At 35.2% G+C, this 24,304-nt stretch overlaps 1 protein-coding gene across 6 annotated transcripts in view; it reads left to right on the plus strand.

Annotated features, from left to right (window-relative positions):
* The window catches only part of CNKSR2 (connector enhancer of kinase suppressor of Ras 2), a 292,571-nt gene that overhangs the window by 132,102 nt on the left and 136,165 nt on the right, over positions 1–24,304 (plus strand). For 5 of the 6 annotated variants that reach the window (XM_027054659.2, XM_027054656.2, XM_027054661.2 and 2 more), the window contains exons 6-7: positions 13,158–13,277; positions 21,710–21,769. In XM_027054659.2, the coding sequence (XP_026910460.2) occupies positions 13,158–13,277; positions 21,710–21,769 (180 nt within the window). Of the gene's footprint in view, positions 1–6,391; positions 6,739–13,157; positions 13,278–21,709; positions 21,770–24,304 lie in introns of those variants that run through there. The other variant, XM_053202147.1, reaches the window with a different exon arrangement.

Consider the following 24,304-nt stretch of genomic DNA (forward strand, 5'->3'; position numbering starts at 1 on the left):
TATGTCATTTGCAAATATCATCTCCCATTCTGTTGGTTGCCTTTTAGTTTTGTTGATTGTTTGCTTTGCAGTGCAGAAGCTTTTTATCTTGATGAGGTCCCAAAGGTTTGTGTTTACTTTTGTTTCCCTTGCCTCTGGAGACACATCAAGAAGTTGCTGCAACCTAGGTCAAAGAGTTTACTTCCTGTTTTCTCCTCTAGGATTTTGATCATTTCCTGTCCCACATTCAGGTCTTTCATCCATTTTGAGTTTATTTTTGTGTATGGTGTAAGAAAGTGGTCCAGGTTCATTTTTCTGCATGTCACTGTCCAGTTTTTCCAGCACCGTTTGCTGAAGAGACTGTCTTTATTCCATTGGATATTCTTTCCTGCTTTGTCGAAGATGAGTTAGCCATATGTTTGTGGGTCCATTTATGGGTTCTGTATTCTGTTCCATTGATCTATATATCTGTTTTTGTGCCAATACCATGCTTGATGATTACAGCTTTGTAATACAGCTTGAAGTCCCAAACTGTGATGCCTCCAGCTTTGGTTTTCTTTTTCAACATTACTCTGGCTATTTGGGGTCTTTTCTGGTTCCATACAAATTTTAGAACTGTTTGTTCTAGTTCTGTGAAGAATGCTGGTGTTATTTTGATAGGCATTGCATTGAATGTGTAGATTGCTTTGTGTAGTATCTACATTTTAGCAATATTTGTTCTTCCGATCCATGTGCATGGAATGTTTTTTTCCATTTTGTGTGTGTCTTCTTCAATTTCTTTCATAAGCTTGCTATAGTTTTCAGCATACAGATCATTTACCTCTGTGGTTATGTTTATTCCTAGGTATTTTATGGTTTGGGGTCCTATTGTAAATGGGATCAATTCTTTGATCTCTCTTTCTGCTGTTTCATTATTGGTGGATAGAAATGTAACCAGTTTCTGTATGTTGATTTTATACCCTTCTCCTTTGCTGAATTCATGTATCGGTTCTAGCATTTTTGGGGGGGAAGTCTTTCGGGTTTTCCCCATAAAGTATCATGTCATCTGAAGAGTGAAAGTTTGACTTCTTCCTTGCTGATTTGGATTCCTTTTTTTTTCTTTTTGTGGTCTGATTGAAAATCCATAAGAAAAGTAATGCCCCAAAATGTTTATACCTAAATTATCATTCATGTGTGAGAGCAACAAAAAGATATTTCCAGATCAGCAAGGTCACTAAAGTACCTTGTTGAAAAATGGATTTGAGTAAGTTTACTAAATAAATGAAGCAAAAGTTTCAAATTCTAGAATAGGAAACTTGTGGTAGCAAAGGGCTGGAGACGAAGAACAAAACCAGATGCTATGGTGTCTTAGTCCATTCACACTACTATAACAAAAATACCCTAGTCTGGGGGGCTTAAACAACACACCTTTCTCACATTTCTTCAGGCTGGGCAATCCAAGATAAGGGCACCTGCAGATTCGGTGTCTAGTGAGAGCCTGTTTCCTGATTTATAGAGGGTCTTCACATTGATGGAAGGGGTCAGGGAGTCCTCTGGGATCTCTTATAAGGACATTAATCCAATTTAAGAGGGCTCTGCCCTTATGGACCTAGTCACCTCTCAAAAAGGCTCCACTCCCAAAAACCATCACAGTGGGGATTAGGTTTCAACATAAGAATTTAGGGGGAAGCACAAACATTGAATCTGTCCAGATAGTGAAGAATAAAAAAATATATGAGTGCTGTTTTTTAAATGAGGGTTGTTAAATAAATCAAATAGATAAATATCATTGGATAAATCAGAAAGATAATGCAAATATCATTGCATTTATATATTTCTTAAAGAGACAAGCTCAGCATCCCTAAATTAAATCACAAAGACTACCATTACTTTCCAGTGGCAGTTTTCCTCAGAAAACAAGGAATCCCTGTAACACAGTAATGAAATTCAAACTTTCACCTATCAATTAATAAACACAAATACACACACATACACAAATACAGACTAAAAATAGTCAAATGCTGGCAAAAATCTAATGAAATTGAATGGACGTACCTTACTGCTAAGCATGTGCACTCATTAAACCTTTTTAAGTTTTAGGCAATTTCAAGACTCAAAAACATTAATGCTAATATTTTTGTAGTATTTATAGTATGCTGTAGGTACTATCTCAAGTGCTAAATATAAGCTAATCATTTGGTCCTCATAACAACCTTGGAAAATACGTATTAATACCATCATGTCCATTTTACAGATGAGGAAACTAAAGCATAAAGAGGTTAGTTGACTTTCCCAAAGTGACACAGATGGAAAGGATTTAAGGTAGGATTTAACTCAAGCAGTCTGGCTCTAGAGTCTATATTCCTAAAGTGTCTTGGGAATCTGGTCTAAAATAAATTATAAAATACAACAGAAAGTATTTAGAGTAGCATTATGTATAATAGTGAAAAACAGAAAATAATAGGGTGATGCTTCAGTAAATTATGGTGCAATTACAGGATGAAATATTTATTATTCATAGTTACTGTTTCAAATTGTATCTGATTATATAATTTAGGAATAAGTGATATTTATAAATATACATAAAATATGTTCCAAAGTTAAAAATAAGATTCTAAATAATAAAGTTAAGTAAAAACCAGATTAAAAATATTATAAACATAACAAATCATCACTGTTGAAACTTTGAAAAAATATTCTATATGAATATTTATTGTGTTTGCTTGGTAAGGTAACAGCTGATTTTTTTTAATTTCAAATATCTTCCCAATTTTCTTCAATTAGTTTGCATTGCTTTTATAGTGGAAAATTATACAAGTATATATTCTATTATATTCATAATTCTGATAGTTTTAAATGGATAATTTTATGATACACCTGCTAGATTTCTTGATGTTCAATGTTTTATCTTTGAAATAGGATTTTTTTAATGCTTAAAATTCAAAAGCAGTAGACTCTGAAGACCAAAAGACTTGTTAGAAAAAAGTTGGTTGGTTGGTTGGTTGCAGTGGTATATGGAGATGTCTGTTAATATGAAACGTGAGAAGGAGCAAAAGGAAATGACAACTTGGGTTTCCTTTAATTTGTCATTAAGTATAATGGAACTGATGGCACAGTGCAGCCATAAAGGACAGAAAGGAAATGCAGATCATATGTGCACTATGTATCTACGTGATTGTTGTCTAATGATAAGCAGTAAGGTATTTCCCCTCTGTTGATCTGGTGTTTCCCTCTCAGTTAGGCCTTGGCCCTGATTATACATTCTCTGATAGGTTGCAGCCCATCTCATCTGTTTTTGCTCTGCACAGATGCTTGTTTTGTACACAGTAAATCATTATAAGGAATCTGGAGTTCTCTTGAGTTCCGTACCCTACTTTCTCCTCACTCCCACCTTTCACTACAGTCTTTGAATGTGGAGAGAGGAGCGCTCCTGGGAAGCTATTTTAGACGCTGTGCTTCAGCAGACTTAAACTGTACTTGTCATGGCCCTGCTGCTCTCGCTGATGAGCCTGGAACACTTGCCAGCTTTGATAAACTCATGGGAATCTCAGACCAGGCAAGATCATTAAGTTACATTGTTTAAATCAGATTATACTGAGCTCAAATGCACCTTTTACATTGACCAACTGTGTGGTCTTGTGTATGGCACTTGCTCTGTAGTGGCATTTTATCCCCTATTGCTTTCATAAAAATAATGGGAAGAATAAACAGTGAATGCCTACTTTATTATGTTAGTGTTAAGATTATCTTTTTGTTATACAGTACTTTACAGTTTATAGGAAGGAAATTCTCATGAATGCTCTCTTCTCTCTTTTCTCTTTTCCCTCTAAGCTATTTTTTTTCTTTACTAATTTAGGTTTGATCATGAATTAGGCTTATTTTGGCATGTTAACTAATTGTTTTATTTCATAAACATTCTGTGTAATTTTTTTCTGTCTTTGCATGTATGAGTTCTTCACTCCTAAACTCCATCTGGACTGAAAGTATTATGCCTTCTCTGATATCTAGTCTTGAAATGGCTAAAACTACACAGAAGCAACAGATCCAAGGGAAGAGCTTGGAGGGGAAAATAAAGAGCTCATTTGAGATTTTTCCCCACTATCTATGTCATATCATTTTTGTAAGCATAGCTTTCTTCTGATTGTGTCAAACCTTGAGGATATAGGTACCAGGTAGCAGCATGCCCTATAATAAAATAAAAATGATATTAATATTTTAAATTTAGAGATTTCTTGAAAATAGTGACACTCAAATGACACCATAAAAATAATTTTACATTGGTTTTCAAAAGGTCCCTAATGCTTTGAAAAGGCACCTTTGGCAATTAGAGCTAGACTCTTCTCTTAAAGCTGTGGTTTGGAGCCATTGCAAATGGAGGGGTTTTTGTTTTGTTTTGTTTTGTTTTGTTTTGTTTTGTTTTGTTTTGTTGCATGGTTGACATTTTGGTTATAATGGTAGCATTTGGACATGCAAATTTTGAGCCATCTCATTAAAACATGAATTCTAACAGTTTTATAGATGAAAAGAATTAAGATATTTCTTTGTTGTCACCGTTAATGTGACCCTTCTGTCTTGGCCCCCTTCACTGTCATTTTTGTGGTCACCCTGAAGATACATGCTAACACTATTACTGATATAGGCATTGATTTCTTGAGTGCTCTATTAGATTATCTTCAGGTTTTGACATTTTGATGGTTAATTGCCTTATAAATTATTTTAACTGTAACTTCCACAATCAATGTTTTAAGGAGGAAAGAAGAAATCAGATAGAATATCATGGAGGTAAAAAAAATCTTTGTCTTTTCTGAAACAAAAAGAAAATATGTGTATACACTAAAGGGAATGTGGCCATACATAACAAATTAAGATAATCTGTTTTTAATGTTTTATTATGATCTGCATAGACAGTATGTACATCAGTATATTTATATGGTTGTTCTTGCTAACATTACATTTGCTGATCCCATTATACATTATAAAATGCTTATGCAGACTGGGTGTGCAATCCTTGTTCTCAGAGAATATTTGTTTTTGTTGAGGAGTCAAGTGAAACAAGAGTAATGTAGTAGAAAGAGTATCAATTTGAGAGTTAAAGAGATTTGGTGTCCCGACTGACCTCATTCTGGCACTTACTAGCTGTGAAGAAACTAAATTAGCCTTTCTCATTAAGTTGGATTATAGGAGTAAGATCTAAATGCCATAATTCTTTGGTAATAATTCAGAAAATCAGTAGAAAACAGTATGGTCACATGAAGTGATAAATTGAAGGGCTATCTTCATCTGAGACCATTCTTTTTGTGATCGAAGACACTATGGATGTTTTTGACACTATGAATTTTTTTTAACTACAGTTACAGTCACTGTAAATATCAAGATTTCTTCATCAAGGCAATGGGATCAGTCTGGAGGCAGAAATCAAACTATAACTTAAACAACAGAAGCTTAATCTAAATAATTATTAAGCTATCATAGAAAAGTACCTATGTAAAGACACTGTAAAACATTCCCTAGAATGAAGGAGGGTGGTATATACAATGAAGGACAGCTGATAGGCAAACACCCTCCCACCAGGCTGAGGAGGATCAGAACTCATTAGAGCCAGAGGGTTGCCTAAGCCAGAGCTGGTCCACAGTTTCCAGGCAAGCAAGAGACAGCCTTCTAAGATATAGGCAACTGTTGCTGGTAGGAGACTCATAGAGAGAGTGGAGTGCTGCTGTGGGTATGAGGCTGAGAGGGCCCCAGGATGATGGTCACTGAGCCCAGGCCGAGACTTTGAGTTCACTGAGGGACTGCATGATCATGGAACCACTGGGTGTTGTCACACACATCCATCACTGATGGACCATGCAGCAGTAACAAGACCAAGCAAAAATGCAGCACAAGGGAACCTGAAAGAGAAGCCTCGTTCCCCTGGTCACATTTCTTTAGTGCCCTCTACTGATAAAAGCTTAACATAATGCTTGGTGTAAAGCAGAAATTCTTGACAAGTCCCAGCCATTATCACAGAGCAAGCACTGAAGGGTGAATTTGGAACTGAGAGCCAGTAAAGTCATAACTGGCACAGTGCAATTAGTTCTTTCCTCCAAAAAAACCCACATATGGCAATTTTGAATTTTTCAGCTGTAAGTGAAGACATTACCCTCCAGGTCTCTGCTATTTTTCAATATTTGCCCATAAACTAACTCTCTCTCTCTCTCTCTCTCTGTATGTATAAAGTGTGTGTATGTATACCTATACCATATGTGTATGTGTGTGTGTGTATATATATATATATATATATATATATATATACACACACACACACACACACACACACACACACACACACACACATACACACACACACACATACACACACACACACAGTGCCTGGATTTTCCAGCAGTTCGTTTAATTATAATGAACTCCTTCAGTCTTGCTACTTGACTCTAAAGTAAAAGGGCATCCTCTTCCTAATAACCCACTTCTTAGTTGAGCCACTAGCATGTCCAGACCCTTGTTAATTTTGAGCCTGGAAATTTTCACCCTAATGAGTGTTCTCTCAACTATCTGGGGACCCACTGCAAGCCTGTCTGGCTCTATTTCTCGCCCCTGAGAGAGCAGGCAAATATAATGGAGATTTTCCTAGATTAAATACTGGTTTCCAGCTGACTGTTTTCCTGTCAGAAACCAGAGAGTGGAGCGTCTTGTGTCAACTTTAATTCAGACCAGGATGCTTCAGAGATGCAGTTGGAAATAATTTGGAAGTGTCATGGGTCCACTTCTTGCTCATCAAAGCAGGTACACATTTGGCACTGATGTTCTCTCACTGTTTGGTACTGACCTCATCCTTCATAGCCTCATCATTCGTGAATGATGGTTGTTTTAAAGTGTTATTGCCTCTTTTCCATTATCAGGAACACAAGGACAACATGTTTAATGTAAGTGACATTAAGGACAAAGCCAAATAGATTACCTGAAACACCAGGTTGTGAAATCCTTGAATGTAATAGTGGGCATTTGAATCATTAGCAGATACTCAGTGATTGTTGAATGAATGAATGGCTGTATGAAGAGTGGTGGTGGTTTCTTTTCATTCTGTTAGTTGTTTTGTTGTGTTTTTCTCCCCACCATCAGAATTTGAAACCTAAAGGAATTGCAGAGCTTTCTAGGCCTTGTTGGAACAAAGTTCATAAAACCTTTATTTATTTGCTCCTACAGTTGTATTCTGAAGCTATTTGAAACTCTTAATCTTCACTGTATATAGATATGATTTTTTACATTGGGTTAAAATTGAAATTTCAAACTATTTGTTTTTTAGGGTTAAAAGATTGTTTCTCCTTCAATTCTGTTTACTCATATGAGCAAGAAATTCTTCCTGGGTTGGGGAATATTTACATAGAATAATGCTTTTGAATACCAATTTAAATTCTGTTTGTGGATTTTACTCTTTCAAAGTTACCTCTGATTCTTTACTCCTTGTATCTTATTAGGGAGCCATCATAATTAGAACTACAAAATTGTTAGCTCAACAGAGTTATAGGAAGTATTAAGATACTAAGAATACTATATTTCTGAATGAGGCTTATATCATTTAGAGTTCTCACTATTAATATTAGAATAAATGTATACTATTTTGTAAAAACAAAACCTCTCATTCACAAAATACAATGCAGATGTCATCCTAAATTGTCACAGGATTACATGATTTGTAATACTGAATTATAGACAAACCAAAGTAAAAACATGTTCTGTCCTCCAGACTATTTTAATTGAAATATCAGTTATATTAATAGTTTTACTGTGTATACACTATCAAAATAAAACTTTGTTGGGGCACCTGGGTGGCTCAGTCAGTTAAGCATCTGACTTTTAATTTCAGCTCAGGTCATGATCTCATGGTTCCTGAAATCGAGTCCCTCACTGGGCTCAGTGCTAACAGTGTGAAACCTGCTTGGGATTCTCTCTCTTCCTCTCTCTCTGCTCCTCCCCTGCTCGTGGTCTCTCTATGTCTCAAAATAAATAAAATAAAAATTTCATAAAAAATAAAACTTTTGCTACTATTTTCCATTTTATTGATAATAAACCTGAATCATTTAAGCTCTTCTTAAATCGTAGCTTTTACATCAATGTTGCTATTTTAAAATGTATATGCATCTGTTTGTTGTTTCCTCATTTTATCTTTGTTTTATATTCTTGTCCCTTGTATATATGTATATACCTGAAGAGTTTCTAGAAACGTCCGTTTGTAAAATCTTTTTTTGAGGGGTGGTAGAATCTCTTGTTCAGCTTATGAGCCTGAAGTTCTTTCTTAATTGAAATGAATTTCTGATTTTTTAACCTAAAGATAGTTCCATTCATTCCCTCCAATACATTCAGAATAACTGATTCCAGCACTTCACTTATCTAGAAAAACAAATAAAAATACTTTAAGTAGCTCAATCATGTCTGAGTATGTTCTGATGGTAACTAATATAGGAAAGACTTCTTTCCTTTCCCTTAGGTTTTCACTATTGTTTGCACTTAGAATACTTTTTGTGTTCCCTTTGTAAAACATAATCACTGAAACTTTACATAGTAATTACATAGTAATCTAAAAACTGATAATTACATAGTAATCTAAAAACTGATAAATTCAGTGATAATGAAATAATACTGTTATTATTAGTTAATATGTTAATGTAAGGGTGCTGTTTTTTCAATCTCCACAGTGACTAAAATGTTGCTTTTACAACTATTTTAAAACCATTAATTTTATACTAAACCTGCTGTGTTCAGGTGTTTTTTCCATTTTGAACTTTTAGATTTGGGTGAACCAGGTGTGTGTGTGTGTGTGTGCGCGCAAATGTATGTAAAATATAAGATATATATAGAATGGAATATGAAAACTTCCCATTTCACTCTGAGAACATGCTCTATTAATTCATAGTTGAAATTAATATGAACAGTTGGAGAGAAAAAAGTCACAGTACCATTACTTCTAGCCCATGACCCTCTTTTGTTTTAAAAGGTTCTTAAGTCCTAGCTAGCCCTGTCACCTGCTATTTAGTCACTATTTTTTGTTACCATCATGGGTAGCTCATAACAGAATCCACAAGGTCAGTTATAATATTCATTGCTATCTTAACTTTCCCTTTAACTTTATTAAAGGCATATTATTTACTAGGTTTAATTTTAGGTTCAAATTTTCTTTCTGTTTTTAGAACTAAAGATAAATAGAATTAAAAATTCTTTGGTATGAATATTGCAGAAATACCAGAAGAATCCCCTTAATACAGGTGGTTACCAAGTCATCTTCTAGCTAGGATAGAGTTGTCCTGCTGCTGCAAATATTGCTTTACATTTTCCCAGAGAGCTGTGTCTTTCACACTCTCAGATCTACTATTCCTTATCTAAATGGCATTCTAGATTGCAAGAATGTTTGCAGAATTGCCTTGTATTTCATTATAGTATATAGTTTAAACATACTACATAACATCCATTTCATACAGACATAGGATTAAGCAATATAAAAAGAAATTGATCAAAACAAGTTCCAGCTTAGGGATTGAAATGAGAGATGTTAAGCATAACGATGAAGAATTCAAGTCCTTTTTCTTCCAAGGCAATGGACCTTGATCTGTTTATTTAGCCTTGCTTTCTCCTCTACTATGCTGGCTATAATAATATCTACTTCAGGAAGTTGTTATAAGGATAAATGAGACAATGAATATGAAGTATAATTGACCCTTGAACAATGCACCAAACTGCTATGCAGTTAAAAAAAATCCATGTATAACTTTTGACTCCACAAAACCTTAACTACTTAATAGCCTACTGTTGACCAGAAGCCTTACCTATAAGACAGTTGATTAACACATACTTTGTATGTTTTATGTATTTATAGTATATTCTTATAATAAATTAAGCTAGAGAAAAGAACATGTCATTAAGGAAATCCTAAGGAAGAGAGAATACATTTACAGGACTGTACTATAAAAATTCTGTGTATAAGTGGGCCCACGCAGTTCAAACCCATGTCATTCAAAGGTCATCTATTTAACATTGTGCCAGATATGCTATAGGTGCTCTGTAATATTGATGTTCACTTATAATAATAGAAGATGTATTTTTCTTGCTATCTTATAATTTTCTTTTTCTAGAAATTAGATAACAGTAGATAATGCTGTGTTTTAAAATGTTAACAACATAATATCTCATGATTTTACTGAATGAGCAAATTTGCTTTTTACAAGAATGTGTCAAATAACTTCCCTGGAACTTTGCCTAGTACTTTTAATGTGGTTTCCTGCAGTGGCTTGATGTATGATGCAGTAATGAGTGTAGAATTAGCATATAAAACCAGGCTTTATACCCCTTCTAATTGGCTTATTAAGTCAAGTGCCAAATACTATAATATAAAGGTTCTAGTACATTATCTCTAAAACAGGCAGCAAGGTTCTAGTGGAGTTTCTTTTCTAAGTCTTTTTATTATTTTTTTCAAGATCTTTAATCTGTTAAATCCTGATGGCTTTTCTGGTAAAGTCATTGTTTTACTCATCTTTTGTATTCCAGCAGACCTTGCACATAGCAAGTATTTGGCAAACAAAATTACTCAAGAAGAGGAATCTGAGAAAATGATTTGCAACTTAATACGGTGGATTTAATTGGTATTTTCTTTTTTGTAAACATGTCTACAGTCTAGTATTTCTGCCTTTCCTTCTTCTACCCCACTTCTAAGTGCTTCCAGTGCCTGAATTGGAGAGCTGCTATTGCTCATTACCAGTGTGTCGTATGAGGCCCTGAATGTTGTCATGTACACATGTTGAGCCATTTAAATATGTCCATTACTTTCCTATTTATTTATGCATTGGACTTTTAAAATAATTCAATTTGTAGAAACGACAAAGGTTTCTTTTTAGTATACTGATTTAGTACTGATTTAGATTATATCTCCTTTAGATTATTATGCAATCCAAGTATCCTATTTAGAAATGCTTAAGAATTAACAATATTATCACCCTCTTGAGATAAAGAGAAAATAAGAATGAAAATGTAGCCATACATGGGAGGAAAGGAATAGCTAAAAGATTTAAATCTGCCCAAAAGTGTTTTCTTTCCTGTAAACATCAACAATTTGAAATGCAGCCAGTTTTTGTATGTTGAGTACTGCCATTCTGTCCTTTCCCCCATGGCTGCTGATGAATATTTTCAAGAGGAATTAAAACGCTCACGCACACACACAACTAGGGTGCCAAGATGTGCTACAAACATGTGAGATCTAGTGCAAAATGAAAATGTCAAGTCCCTTGTTCAAGAACAATGGAGAATTCCAAGACCTCAACAGCAGAGCATAATGCTAAGTACAGCCCCCTATGCAATTGCACAGGTCAAATACATCAGGCCCTGTAGAATTCCCAATTTCTAAGAAGTGGTATTCCTCTTGGCACTATGCTTAGCAGCTTTTCGGGGTAAATACCTTCATTGTATCTGAGCATTGAGATTTGAACATCAGAAATAGTAAAGAGATGTGAACTCTCCCATTATGGCCATGCGGTGTGATCACTGGTCATTGTAAAATGGTCAACACGGCCGTGTAATGAAGAATAATGAGATTATTCATCTCATGAGTAAAGATTAAGCCCTCTGAGGGTAGAGAAAGCAGCAGGGGAAAAATAAGCATTTATATAGTGTCTTGTTTGGATTGGGGCCATATTACGCTCTTTCTTTATACCTTAACCTGATTTGTCATATAGAGCAATTTTTATCACCCCATTTTCTACATGAGGAAATTGAGCCTCAAGGATATAAAATAACTTGCTCACAGTTACACAGCAAGTAACTGGCACTGTGATGATCGCCCACATCTATCTTTATATCAAGCCCATGTTCTTTCCATGGTTATTGGTATCTTACCAGCTAATGTCTCACTTTGGAGGCTGATAGCTGCAATAAAAGTGCAGCCTTGAGAAGTTGATGCAAAAAGGAGTGAAATTACAAGGGAAATTTAGTTTGGCAGTTTGTTTGGTATGAGGAAGCTGAACCCAGTGCAGAATGAGAGGCCACAGGCCATGTACAAAGAGTGTAGCAACTAAGAAGAGAGTCATTATTATCTTGACCAGACAGAGAGAACTGTCTCCCTTACAATTGAGTAATGTAGTGGTCACAGAACAAATGTAACATGTTGGAAATGGACAGAAAATGACACCTTGACTGCTGAAAAATAATAGCTCTTCCTACAATAAAGGTAAATAATAATAACAAGAAGAAGAAACCAAATGATGGACACCTGGTTCCAGTAAGCACAGTGAGAGTCTGAAGTTTCTAAGGGCTAGCATATTTGAGGAAAGTATACTCCAAGCGTCATTCACTTATGTTCCACTCTTCATGATTTTACCATGTCTCACTCTAACATATTTATATCTGTTCTATAGCAGCATGAATAGATTTATCCTAACCTAAAGTATTAGCTCTCTGTCCTCAGTCAAGCCACTCTACTAAGTGCTAAAGCTCCTTTGTTCCTCAGTTTATTCAGCTCGTATTTACTGAGTACCTTATATGTTGTAAGATCTCTCTACCTGGTGTGGAGGTGTGGGGAAGGGGGAGGAAGAGAAGTCAGAGATGAGTAAGACATGGCTTCTGCCTCAAGGGATTCAGAATGAAGCAATTTTAGAATTTATGCAATTTTAGACTTCATAGAATGCTGAGCAACCAGTATTGAAGAAGTGGCAAACTTTACCTGAAGGACATAGGAAATTTATAGAAAGGTAACCTTGAACAGTAAAGTATATACAAATAAGTAGGAGAAGTTCACTTAGCAGACTTGGAACATTCATCTTCTTGGTCGTTTACTGGATTGTTTTTAAACTTTTCTGATCATATCATTGGTGGTTTTGAAATTATTGAGTTTAGTTACATCCAGAGGTTGTTATCAAGAAGTTGTGTGGTTATTAAGATTATTTAGGAATAATGATTTGATTTTAGGTCTGATGAATCAAACAAGAGAAACAAAACCATAACTTTCTTGTATTTTGATCTTTAGTTCTTGTATCCATAATTTAGAATATAGGTGTGTTGTGTATGTATTATGTTTTTTTCACCTGAATACCTATTTTATGCAGATTTTATAGAAAAAAAAGTCACCCCCTTATGTTTCTTTAATTTTTTCTTGTAAGAAAGTTATAACAAAAAGTGATTCACGTGTTACATACAACATGTGTTCATCCTAATTTTTTTTTCAGTGTAAAACTCTTTCTGGAGTCTGTGACCACATCATATCCCTGTCATCAGATCCTCTGGTTTCACAGTCTGCCCACCTAGAAGTGATTCAGCTGGCAAACATCAAACCAAGTGAAGGGCTGGTAAGAGCTACCATGTTTATCAAAGCCACCATCCATCATTGGATGGCTAATGATGTGGGCAAAGTAGCCTCCAAATATGGGAATCCATAAATTCTAACAAACTTAGAATATTTTGGTATTTTTTTTCCAGAGGTAAATTAAAGTAGTGGGAGTTTGTTGTGAAAAGAAGTTTTATGAAGATAAGTGAAAATGAAAAGGAATTTAAAATGGCGATTTCTAAATTATCCTGTGATAAATTAGCTTGTATTACATTCTTTCACCCCCCCTACCAAAGTTCCTTAGGTTTAAAGGAAGTTTAACAGTTTTATACTAAGAACTACATTGTTACCTGCCCATGCCAGTAGGTGTTTTGTTTGTTTTGCTTTGTTTTGTACTGGTTTTAATAGGACTCTTTTCTCTTAGGTTGTATAAGCTAAACAAACCCAATATTGTTTATAACTCACATCCATTCTTTCTTAAAAGACTCAGTAAGCAGGTGGATTTTGCCAAAACTAGGCTGACATCTAGAGATATATTTTTTATTATGTAATAATAATCATCTTCTATATTTTATTCACTTGATTAAAAATTATATTGGTTCTAAATTTAACCCAGAGGTTAAATTTCTTTAATGGGCCTCTAGAAATAAAGCATATAAAATTAATATTAATGAGAGAGACAAAAAACAGGAAACTGACTGGAGAACATCTTACCCCCTACACAATTGTAAATTATTAGTTTGGTGCTCCAGTGTTTCTCCTTTCTCCTTGCAGATGAATTTTCATAGGATATAATTATTGATATTTAGAAAATAGAAGTCTTGGAAATAATATAATTCAAGTAATATATTCTTAAAGATCTATAAGCAAGTTTAGCTTTTTATGTGGCTTTTATTCAATGCATAATAGTGATTTTTCACTGTGAAGCCATCTATATTATGAATGACTTTTCTCCTGATATTTGGCAAATTACTTTTTGATAACTATAGTTTCTCCTGCTTTTGTACCTTTTATCAGTGTTTTCCTAGGAAGATGGAAATCAGTATATCAAAAAGCCAGCAAGTATACCATCATCATAGCCTATAAGTATAGTATCTAAATTTAATTAGTTTTAAGAGTTTATTTTTAATATTTATAAATTTATTTGAAGTAATACTTATGATTTTAAATTCTTACCATTCCCTTTGGCTATCTTTACACAGTCCAGTTTCATTTAAAGCATCTTTCAACCTGTAGTATTGAAGATTTTCCTTTTTATGTTTCCCTTTTTAGTAGTTATATTTCTTTAAGTTTATTTATTTTGAAAGAGAGAGAGAGAGAGAGGGGAAGGGGCAGCGAGAAAGAATTCCAAGCAGGCTCTGCACTGTCAGCACAGGGCCCGATGTAAGGCTCAAACTCACAAGCTATGAGATCACCACCTGAGCCAAAACCAAGAGTTGGACGCTAAACCAACCGAGCCACCCAGGCACCCCGTTTTTCAGTAGTTATAAAGAAAGGAAGCTCTCTCAGCATGATTTGTGGAGTGGGAGATTAGGAATTAGTATATATTCTTTTAGATTAGGAGTCAGGACACCTAGTTACAAATCACTTACATAAAATATAGCCGTGAGTGTGATCTTGAGGAGGTGGAGGAGTAAATTTAACCTCCTTGGCCTTGCTATTTTCATGCATAGAATGTTGGAGGAAGAAAGGGAGGGTGGACTAGATCATCTTTAAAGCTTCCTCTAACTCTATGAGCCTGTGGTTCTAAGGACAGTATTTGGAGAAAAGAGCCTGATTTTTTCCCCCACCAATTTCCCCTGAAATCATTGGGGAAAGTAACCTTGTGAAGTGAGTCAACACAGTGCTAATTAATGGACATTATGAAATCTTGATTTTTTAAAAATTTTTTAATGTTTATTTTTTTCCGAGAGAGAGAGGGAGCGAGTGAGCGAACAGGTGAGGATCAGAGAGAGAAGGAGACACAGAATCTGAAGCAGGCTCCAGGCTCTGAGCCATCCACACAGAGCCTGATGTGAGGTCGAACTCACTAACCATGAGATCATGACCTGAGCTGAAGTCAGATGCTTAACTGACTGAGCCAACCAGGTGCCCCAAAATCTTGATTTGTTTTAATGGAAGGTATAGCCCTGGACAGGTCTTTTATTTTTTAAATTTGAAAGAGGTAGATATGGGTCTGCTCTTTGGAACAGTCATAAACTTAAAATGCTAACAACCAGATTCAGTTAGTCTGAGAAAGACTGGAAGAAAAAAAAAAGACGAGTGTTTACCATTTGCCAAGTATTTTCTCACAACTCTGTAGAGTAGGTACTTTCTTATTTTCCAAATGAGAAAATGGAATCACAGATCTTCACCAATTTGCCCTATATCACATAGGTAATAGAGCCAGGGTTTAAGTCCAGGTAAATCTCAATGAAGTACACGTTAGCAAAGCTTGTTCCATTATCCCACATTTAAAGCTGAAATTGCTTAACGGAAGTGTGAGAGAATTAGGAGGGTGACTTTATTTTTTTAAGTTTATTTATTTATTTTGAAAGCCAGATGGCAGGGCAAGGGGAGCGCCAGTAGGGGAGGGACAGAGAGAGGGAGAGGGACACACAAACCCTAAGATCATGACCTGAGCCAGAGTCAAGAGTCAGAGTCAGACGCTTAACCAACTGAGCCACCCAGGTGCCCCTCAGAGGGTGATTGTAAAACTGGAACCACCTAGGGAAATCATTATTAAAGGACAATTGGCAGCACTTCATTGGGAAAATATTTCCAAAGGAGGAAAAGAAAAACCCAAAATGTTGAATATTAGTAAAAAGTTAAGTAAAAACTATTTCTTGTGATTCATATTAAAGAGATGCCTAAATATAAATTTTATATGATTCATTCAAGGTATCATTTTAAAAATCATTCACTGGGGTGCCTGGGTGGCTCAGTAGATTGAGCATCTGACTTTGGCTCAGGTCATGATCTCATGGTTCATGGGTTTGAGCCACGTGTCGGGTTCTGTGCTGACAGCTCAGAGCCTAGAGCCCAGCCCGCTAAAGATTCTGTCTCCCTCTCTCTCTTTGCCCCTCCCCTGCTCGTACTCTCTCTCTCTCTCTCAAAACTAAATAAACATTAAAAATTTTTTTTTAATTTTTAAAAAAATCATTCACCACATAAACAAATTTAGTCAGTCACATTTGAAATAAATAGATTTAAGAATTTTGGTAACATTTAGCATGTGCTTAGCCATAAGAAATGTCTAAATGGTACTTGAAGGAGAGAAATAGAAGGAGGTGAGAGTATACCAAGATTTAAAGAAGTTTAATTAGCTTACAACATCTGCAGAAGGTCTTCTGCCAGTTTCAAAACGACATCTTTCATAGGCAAAGGGTAACTGGTTGGTTCTTCCACTGATGAACTAGATAAATTGTTCATCAACTTTATACCTAATTAGTCAAATCCCCTAGGATTTCTTAGTTTTGAGAGTCATAAGCATTATAAGGAATGATGGGAAACATACTTAGTTATGATTAAAACATGAAACTAGCTTCTAAAATGTTTTTGAACAACCATGATTAGCAGAAAATTAAAGGAGGCAAAATGAGAACTATTGCAACATATCAAGACTAGATCAGAACCAAGAGATGAGTTGAACAGAGAAGAAAGGGCTTGGGGGAGACATCCTTGGGGAAACCTCTTGGCCTCAGAGTGTCCTTTTGCTATTAGACACTTGGATTATCCTCAAATATGCCCTACTCCATTGACTTGACTGTGAGGTTGCTCTGGCTCCCATTGGTTGACATTTGGAGACCAAGTGAAGCAAATGTCACTTTGGCAAGCTAAGCAGGAGAGAGGGAACTGTTCAAGTCAGCTCTGGAATTAATTAATTGGTTTTAAAAAAGAAAAAAAGAATAAGGAAGAATGAAGGTTTTGATGAAATGGAAGACCAGATTTGTCTCTGTTCCAGAAATAGAGCCATTTGAATTACATGTCCTCCTACTGTTTGACCCTTTCTGAAAGGTGAACAAATGATCAGATGTATTTCTGTGGACTCTTCATTATTTGGAAGATGATTAACTTGAAACTCAGCCAAGCAACTTGCTGCTTTTACTTTCTTTGGGCACCTGACTTTTTTGGCCATTTTTCTCATTAATACTACCAAAGGGAGATAAAAACTATGAAGTCGGTTTTTATTATTAAAAGACGTTACAACAAATGGCGTATTAGGTTTGAAATGAAAATATTGCATAACACAATATCTTCATTCTTTGTGGCAGTTTTAAAATGTGCTTTATTTGTATCCTATTGCTTCCATGAAGTTGCTACAATTAAACTCTGTATACATAACTAGATCCTTCTGTATTTAAACATTTTAAAAATATTTTGGGGGGCACCTGGGTGGCTCAGTTAGTTAAGCTTCCAGCTTCGGCTCAGGTCATGATCTCATGGTTTTCATGAGTTCAAACCCCTCACTTGGCTCTCTGCTGTCAACACAGAGCCTGCTTCAGATCCTATGTCCCCCTCTCTCTCTGCCCTTCCCCTGATTGTGTGCATTCTCTTTCTCTCAAAAATAAGGAAACATTGAAAAAAATCATTAAAAATGAAAAATATATATTTTTATCCTTCTGAACAAATTAACTTTAATATAAATCGTGTAACAGTTATATATAATTAATGGTGAGATTTTCTTCCTATAAATAACAGATACCTGCTTTAGCTTATAATTGCCAGTCTTGAAGTTCCTAGTTTGTGTAATAATTGCTCAAAATTTTGTTTCCAGAGGCACAACTAGAGTATGTCCATGAATTTTTATTATTTGCATGACTGTACTGCCTTTTCTAAACATTTATCTTAGAATATTAGACTTTCTCTATGCCCTAACCATTGATGAAACTATTTAGAGCTCTTGTCAGACACCTTAATTTGTAATCAGTAATGAACAATATTGAAAGAAGTGTAGAGATAAATATAGTCAACTTCTGCTTACCATTTTCAGAAGAAAAGATGAATAAAATAAGTTTGTAAAATGCCCGTTAGTCTTTATAACCACATTGCACATTGTGCAGGTGGGCTAAAGAGGTCTTCAGAATATGTGTTAAACAGTCAATGGTTGAATTGAATATCTACAATTGCCAAATATTATGTTATAATAAAAGTGAAGGTGCACAACTCTTCTGTTAATAAATCGGTAAGTCAGGAGCCTACTGGTTGAGAATGTCGTCTGGAGTCAGACTGCCTAGGCTTGAAACCTGGCTTCACCACCTTGGACAGACTCCCTAGCTTCTCTGTACCTCAGTTTCCTTATCTCTAAAACAGAAATAATGATAGTTTATACCACATAGGCTATTGTGAAATGAATAGAAAACAATTAAAACAGTCCCTGGCACATGCTAACAAGTAGGTATTTGTGATGATTGTGATAGAGAATGATAAGTGATGACTGTTGTATGTCCAAGTAATATATATTATTTCTTTCACTGTCTTTTCCCACTTTATTCTATCACAATACTTCTATGTAAAAAACCTAAAACAAAATTTAGTGTTTATCTCTTACAAATATACTTCAGATCCTTTATTAATCTGATGTAATTTTGTTAATGCCTAGAGAAAAATGATGGCAAGGATCTTGTCCTCTTTTAACTTCTACAATAACACCATTAGATTTACCTTCCCATAAATAATGAGATAAATATTAACTTAAAAAGTGAGTATGGTATACACTTGCCACCAGTGTAAGGTTGAATATTACCATATGGTCATAGGCAACAACTACTGGCCAATTTTTTAATTAATTTCTATTTGCACTTCTGTTGAGGTTAGTTATTTATTTTAGATGAAGTAATGAACTTTCATTTAAGGAACTAGAGTTCACAGGTAAATACATACCTTTTAAATTATATTCATTTTGTTTCACATTAGTGATCCAGGCTCAGCCATTTTTGGAACAGATATCAACATTTTATTTTTTTTTTTATTTTCTCAATGTTTATTTATTTTTGAGGCAGAGAAAGACAGAGTGTGAGCAGGAGAGGGCCAGAGAGAAAGGGAGACACAGAATCTGAAGCAGGCGTCAGGCTCTGTGCTGACAGCTCAGAGCCTGACGCAGGGCTCAAACTTACAAACCGCGAGATCATGACCTGAACTGAAGTTGGACACATAACTGACTGAGCCACCCAGGCGCCCCTCAACATTTTAGGCAGAAGACATTACTGAAATGACTTCTTAATTCAAATCTCAGTGTTTTTTTAATGTTTGTTTATTTTGAGAGAGAGAGAGCACATGGAGGAAAGGGAGAGAGAATCCCAAGCAGGCTTCCGCTGTCAGTGCAGAGCCTGACATGGGGCTCAATCTCACAAATTGTGACATCATGACCTGAGCCTAAATCAAGAATCAGGCACCTAACCAACTGAGCTACCCAGGCACCCCCAAACCTACCCAGTTTTTAATAGTACTATCCCATGAACTTTTCTTCTTCTTGTTTTTATTTCTTACTTATTTTCAATGGAAATACATGTACATTCAGTTATCTAAATACACAATTAACCTAAAGGTATGAGAAATTAACATATAGTAACTGTCTACATAAGTGCTAGAATAAGTGCTTTTCTGAAAAGATATTGTTGGTTCTTTTTTTTAATGTTTATTTATTTTTGAGAGAGGGAGAGACAGAGTGCAAGCTGGGGAGGAGCAGAGAGAGAGAGGGAGACACAGAATCCAAAGCAGGCTCCAGGTTCTGATCTGTCCACCCAGAGCCCGACGCAGGGCTCGAATTCACGAACCATGAGATCATGACCTGAGCCGAAGTCGGACACTCAACCGACTGAGCCATCCAGGTGCCCCTATTGGTTCTTTTTAAGTCCATTATATTTTAGACTTCAAGTTCATTAAAATTCGTATTTTTTTTATTTTTGAAATCAATATTTTGAAATGCAAAGCACTTGTATTAGTAAAACTTCATGTAATTATTTTCCCAAAAAGAAAAGTAACAGAATCTTCATTAGAGAGGAAAAAAGGCCATAAAATATTAAATATTTTAATATTTAATTTTGTTTTAAGTTTATTTATTTATTTTGAGAGAGAGAGCAGGGGAGGGGCAGAGAGAGAGAGAGGGAGAGAATCCCAAGCAGGCTCTGCACCATCAGCACGGGGCTGGACATGGGGCTCAAACCCACCAACCATGAGATCATGACCCGAGCCAAAACCAAAAGGTGGGCATTTAACTGACTGAGCCACCCAGGTGCCCCCATTTATAATGTGAATATTTTCTTGTGATATTTTTTTCCCTTCAAGTTCTATCACTATCCATAATTTAAAGTTTTTGTTTGTTTTTACAGTTTATACAATTTCAAGATACCTAGATAACTTTAAATTGTAATAGAGCGTTTCCATATTTAATGTTTTTTTTTTTTTGAGAGAGAGAAAGAGAGTGAGAGAGCATGTGCAAATGAGGGGAGGGGCCGAGAGAGAGGAGAGAGAGAATTCCAAGCAGGCTCTACACAGGGCTCAATCCCACCAACCATGAGACCATGACCCAAACCGAAATCAAGAGTTTGACACTTAATTGATTGAACTACCCAGATATCCCTAAAATGGACTTATTTACATGGAAAATGGAGGGCTGCTTGGGTGGCTCCGTCCCTTAAGCATCTGACTTCGGTTCAGGTCATGATCTCGTGGTTCCTGAGTTCAAGCCCCACATCGGGCTATCGGGCTCTGTGCTGACAGCTCAGATTCTGTGTCTCCCTCTCTCTCTGTACCTCCCCACCTCACGCTCTCTCTCTCTCTCTCTCTCTCTCAAAAATAAACAAACATTAAAAAAAATTTTAATGGAAAATGTAATCTCACCCTCTTTATTTGGCGGAGGATGTGCCACACATTACCTCTTAATTATTGATATAGAAGTGATTGGATATAATTGTTAAAATTTCATCAATAAAAATGAAGGCAGGAAATACAGGGGTCTACAAAAGAGCTGGAGAAAAAAGTTTACATTAACAGTATTCTATTACTCATCTGTCTCTAGTTAGTTGTACTTGAAGTGGCTCTGTAGAAACCTATTTTTTATTGTGTAATTTGTTTCAAGTACAATACGCTAATAACCACTATTTGAATTTCCCATTATAACTTTTTTTTTGCCACAGAACAAATAGTAAGAATCGTTGGGGGAGTGAGCTGTGTTCTTTCTTCAGGATATTGAATTACCATGCTACATTTTATAAATTTTACAGGCAATTTACTTAACAAGTAGTTACTTGATTAAGTTGAGTACAGGCTTCTTCAGCCAAACTTTAGAAACCAGAACATTCAGTTAGGAATTTTTTACTAGTTTAAAGACATCATTATTGAATAAGGATTCATTGGGCCTGTAGCATTTTGATAGGATAAGTTTTTTGTGTGTGTAAATGAGGTTATAATATACTTGAATATTCCAATATTCTAGTCACTTCACTTGTTTTTATGATGCTGTCTTTTTCTTAGGGTATGTATATTAAATCAACATATGATGGGCTCCATGTAATTACTGGAACTACAGAAAATGTAAGTATTGTAACATTTCAGATTTTGGTGTGTGTATTTCTTTTTATTGTTAAACAACTTACTTACCACACATAATTGAGGTTGACTTCTGAGGACATGAACAGATTAGGAGAAAAAACTAAATAAGACACATTGAGTTAGTAAGTGCTGGTTTGGAAAGAATTTCAGTCATTTCATTTAGTTTAGAATAATTGGTTACTTAGAGTAAATCAGATGTTTTCTGTTTACAGCCAGATATTTGCCTTTTTAAGTATTTTCTGGTTTATGACAAGTTATTGTGACATCTGAAAGAATCCACTTCCATCTGTCAAATAGGTTAGTTATGTTAAAAAATTTATGTAAGAAAGAAGCATCAGATAATTCAGGCTTTCTGAATACTGCATTATAATTCAGCTTAATTCATTGGAGAGACAGCATAGTATAGCTCACCAGTTTTCACAGTGAGGTCCCTCTCTGGATGAGCAGCATCACTCTCCCTTGGCAACTTGTTAGAGATACAAATTCTCACACCCCACCCTAGAACTACTGAATCACAAATTCTGCAGACCACCCTGTTTCTTATTAAAAGAGAGTATGTTTTAACAAGTGATTCTGAGACATGCTCAAATTTGAGAACCTCTGCAAGCCATGGGTCAGAGTCCCTAGACCTAAGTCCCACAATTAGTTCTACATCTTAATGGCAGTGTAATTCTTGGCAAGTCACTTACCCTATCATTGCTTTAGTTTCTTCAGCTGTAAATTGGAAATATTATCTGCACTACATACCTCACTAAGTTGATACGAAAATCAAATAAGCTAATAAATGTGTAAGGCTATGCTGTAAAGAGCTACAGAAATGTGAAATGATCGTGTTGAGCCTGAACACTATCAGTATAATAGATTTGAATAGTGTAATAAATCATTATTCCCATATTTGTTTGTCCCAGATTTCCATCTTACTCTTAAGTAGGTGCTGAGCTATGAATTGTTTTTCTTTTAGAAATTCTGACTAACTGCATATTAATGCTGTGTTCCTTCAAAGACTGAGGCGGAGTTAGTTAATCTCTAATTATTATAGATCTCAATATCTTACCAGCATTTTCTTTTTAAAAAAAAATCAACATTCTCTTCATCTAATTCACTTATTAATCATTTATTGTTTTTTTTTTCTACTCACTTCTCTTGGTTTCTTGAGAATAGTGAAACACATTATATAGATTGCAGTTGGATTCCTGTACTGGTTTCACATTTGGTATTAAGTATAAGTTATATGGGATCAGAAATATCAGTTATATGCTTATTGTCAACCATTTAAAAAATTTAAATGCAGTGATATACTGTAAACTATACTCCTGTCACTGATTGATCATTCTCATTTTTTTGTACATTCCTCTGACCCTTCATTTATTCATTTGTTCTTATAACAAACTTTTGCTTCATGTCTGCTGTGTTCCAGGCAAGGGGCTAAGTATTGAATTTTTAAACTAAACTAGCTTGCTGTTCCTAAAGAATGCAACTAGGGGTTTATGTTTGTAAACAGGTAGTGAAATTTGCATAGACAGACAAAGGAAAGAATCATAAATGCTGCCAAGTAAAACCAGAGAAGGAATCACAGAAATGTTGATGTGGAACTATATCTTGAAGAAATTGATAGGAATTCATCTCTATATTGTCTGAAGTCTGTAAAAAAGTTAAACACTATGTACAGCTCATATTAATTACTCAGTAATATTTGATAAATGGGTGAGTGATCACAGAAAGATTGATTTTGTGAGTAGTTCAGATATGAACCATATATTAATGGCTCATCACTTAATTCTTTATTCTTGAAAGTATTTCATACTTTTTGGTATCCTTAGTCATTTATCATTAGGAGATCTGTGTTGAGTCTTAGTAAAGAGCTGCTCACTAAAGTGGTTAAGTTACTTTGCTTTGCTCTGCCCTAGTTTCTTAATTTTCTCATAGGTAAAATGAGAAGCTTGGACAAAATGATCTCTAGAGTCCCATTTAACACTGAAAGTCTATAATTTATATTATTCCCTTTTTTACTTATCTGTGAAAGAGGTTGGTTCAGTTTCTTTCAATTTTATATACCAACTATCATTTTCTTTTTACACCATGACTAGAGCCATTGGCTTGATGTTTTTCTTCTATACTCTCCTTTAAAAAGATCAGTTATGAGTCAGATAGCACAGGAACTGAGTATAGTTACAACTCTGTTACAGTAATGATTTACAAACTTGTCAGAATTACTGCATCATACTTGTCTGATTTGGTAATAAGCCTACCTTCTAAAGGTGCTATGAAAAAATACATTTTTTTCTTGTTACAATACCATTCTTAGGGTTGAGTTAATATCCTAGATGAACTACCCTCTTAAGAGTTTACTTGTATTATAACTTGAGTAACTGGATTTGTCAGAGATACCATCTTACCTTGAATTCTGGCCTATGACAGATAATTCTTTTGCGAATTTCAAAATTTGTTGAATTGAGGTTAATATTACTTCAAGACTTCTTTGTTTTGAAATAATTGGAAATTGGAAATGAATAAAAA

This window comes from Acinonyx jubatus, chromosome X (assembly GCF_027475565.1).
Source record: "Acinonyx jubatus isolate Ajub_Pintada_27869175 chromosome X, VMU_Ajub_asm_v1.0, whole genome shotgun sequence".
Classification (NCBI taxonomy): domain Eukaryota; kingdom Metazoa; phylum Chordata; class Mammalia; order Carnivora; family Felidae; genus Acinonyx; species Acinonyx jubatus.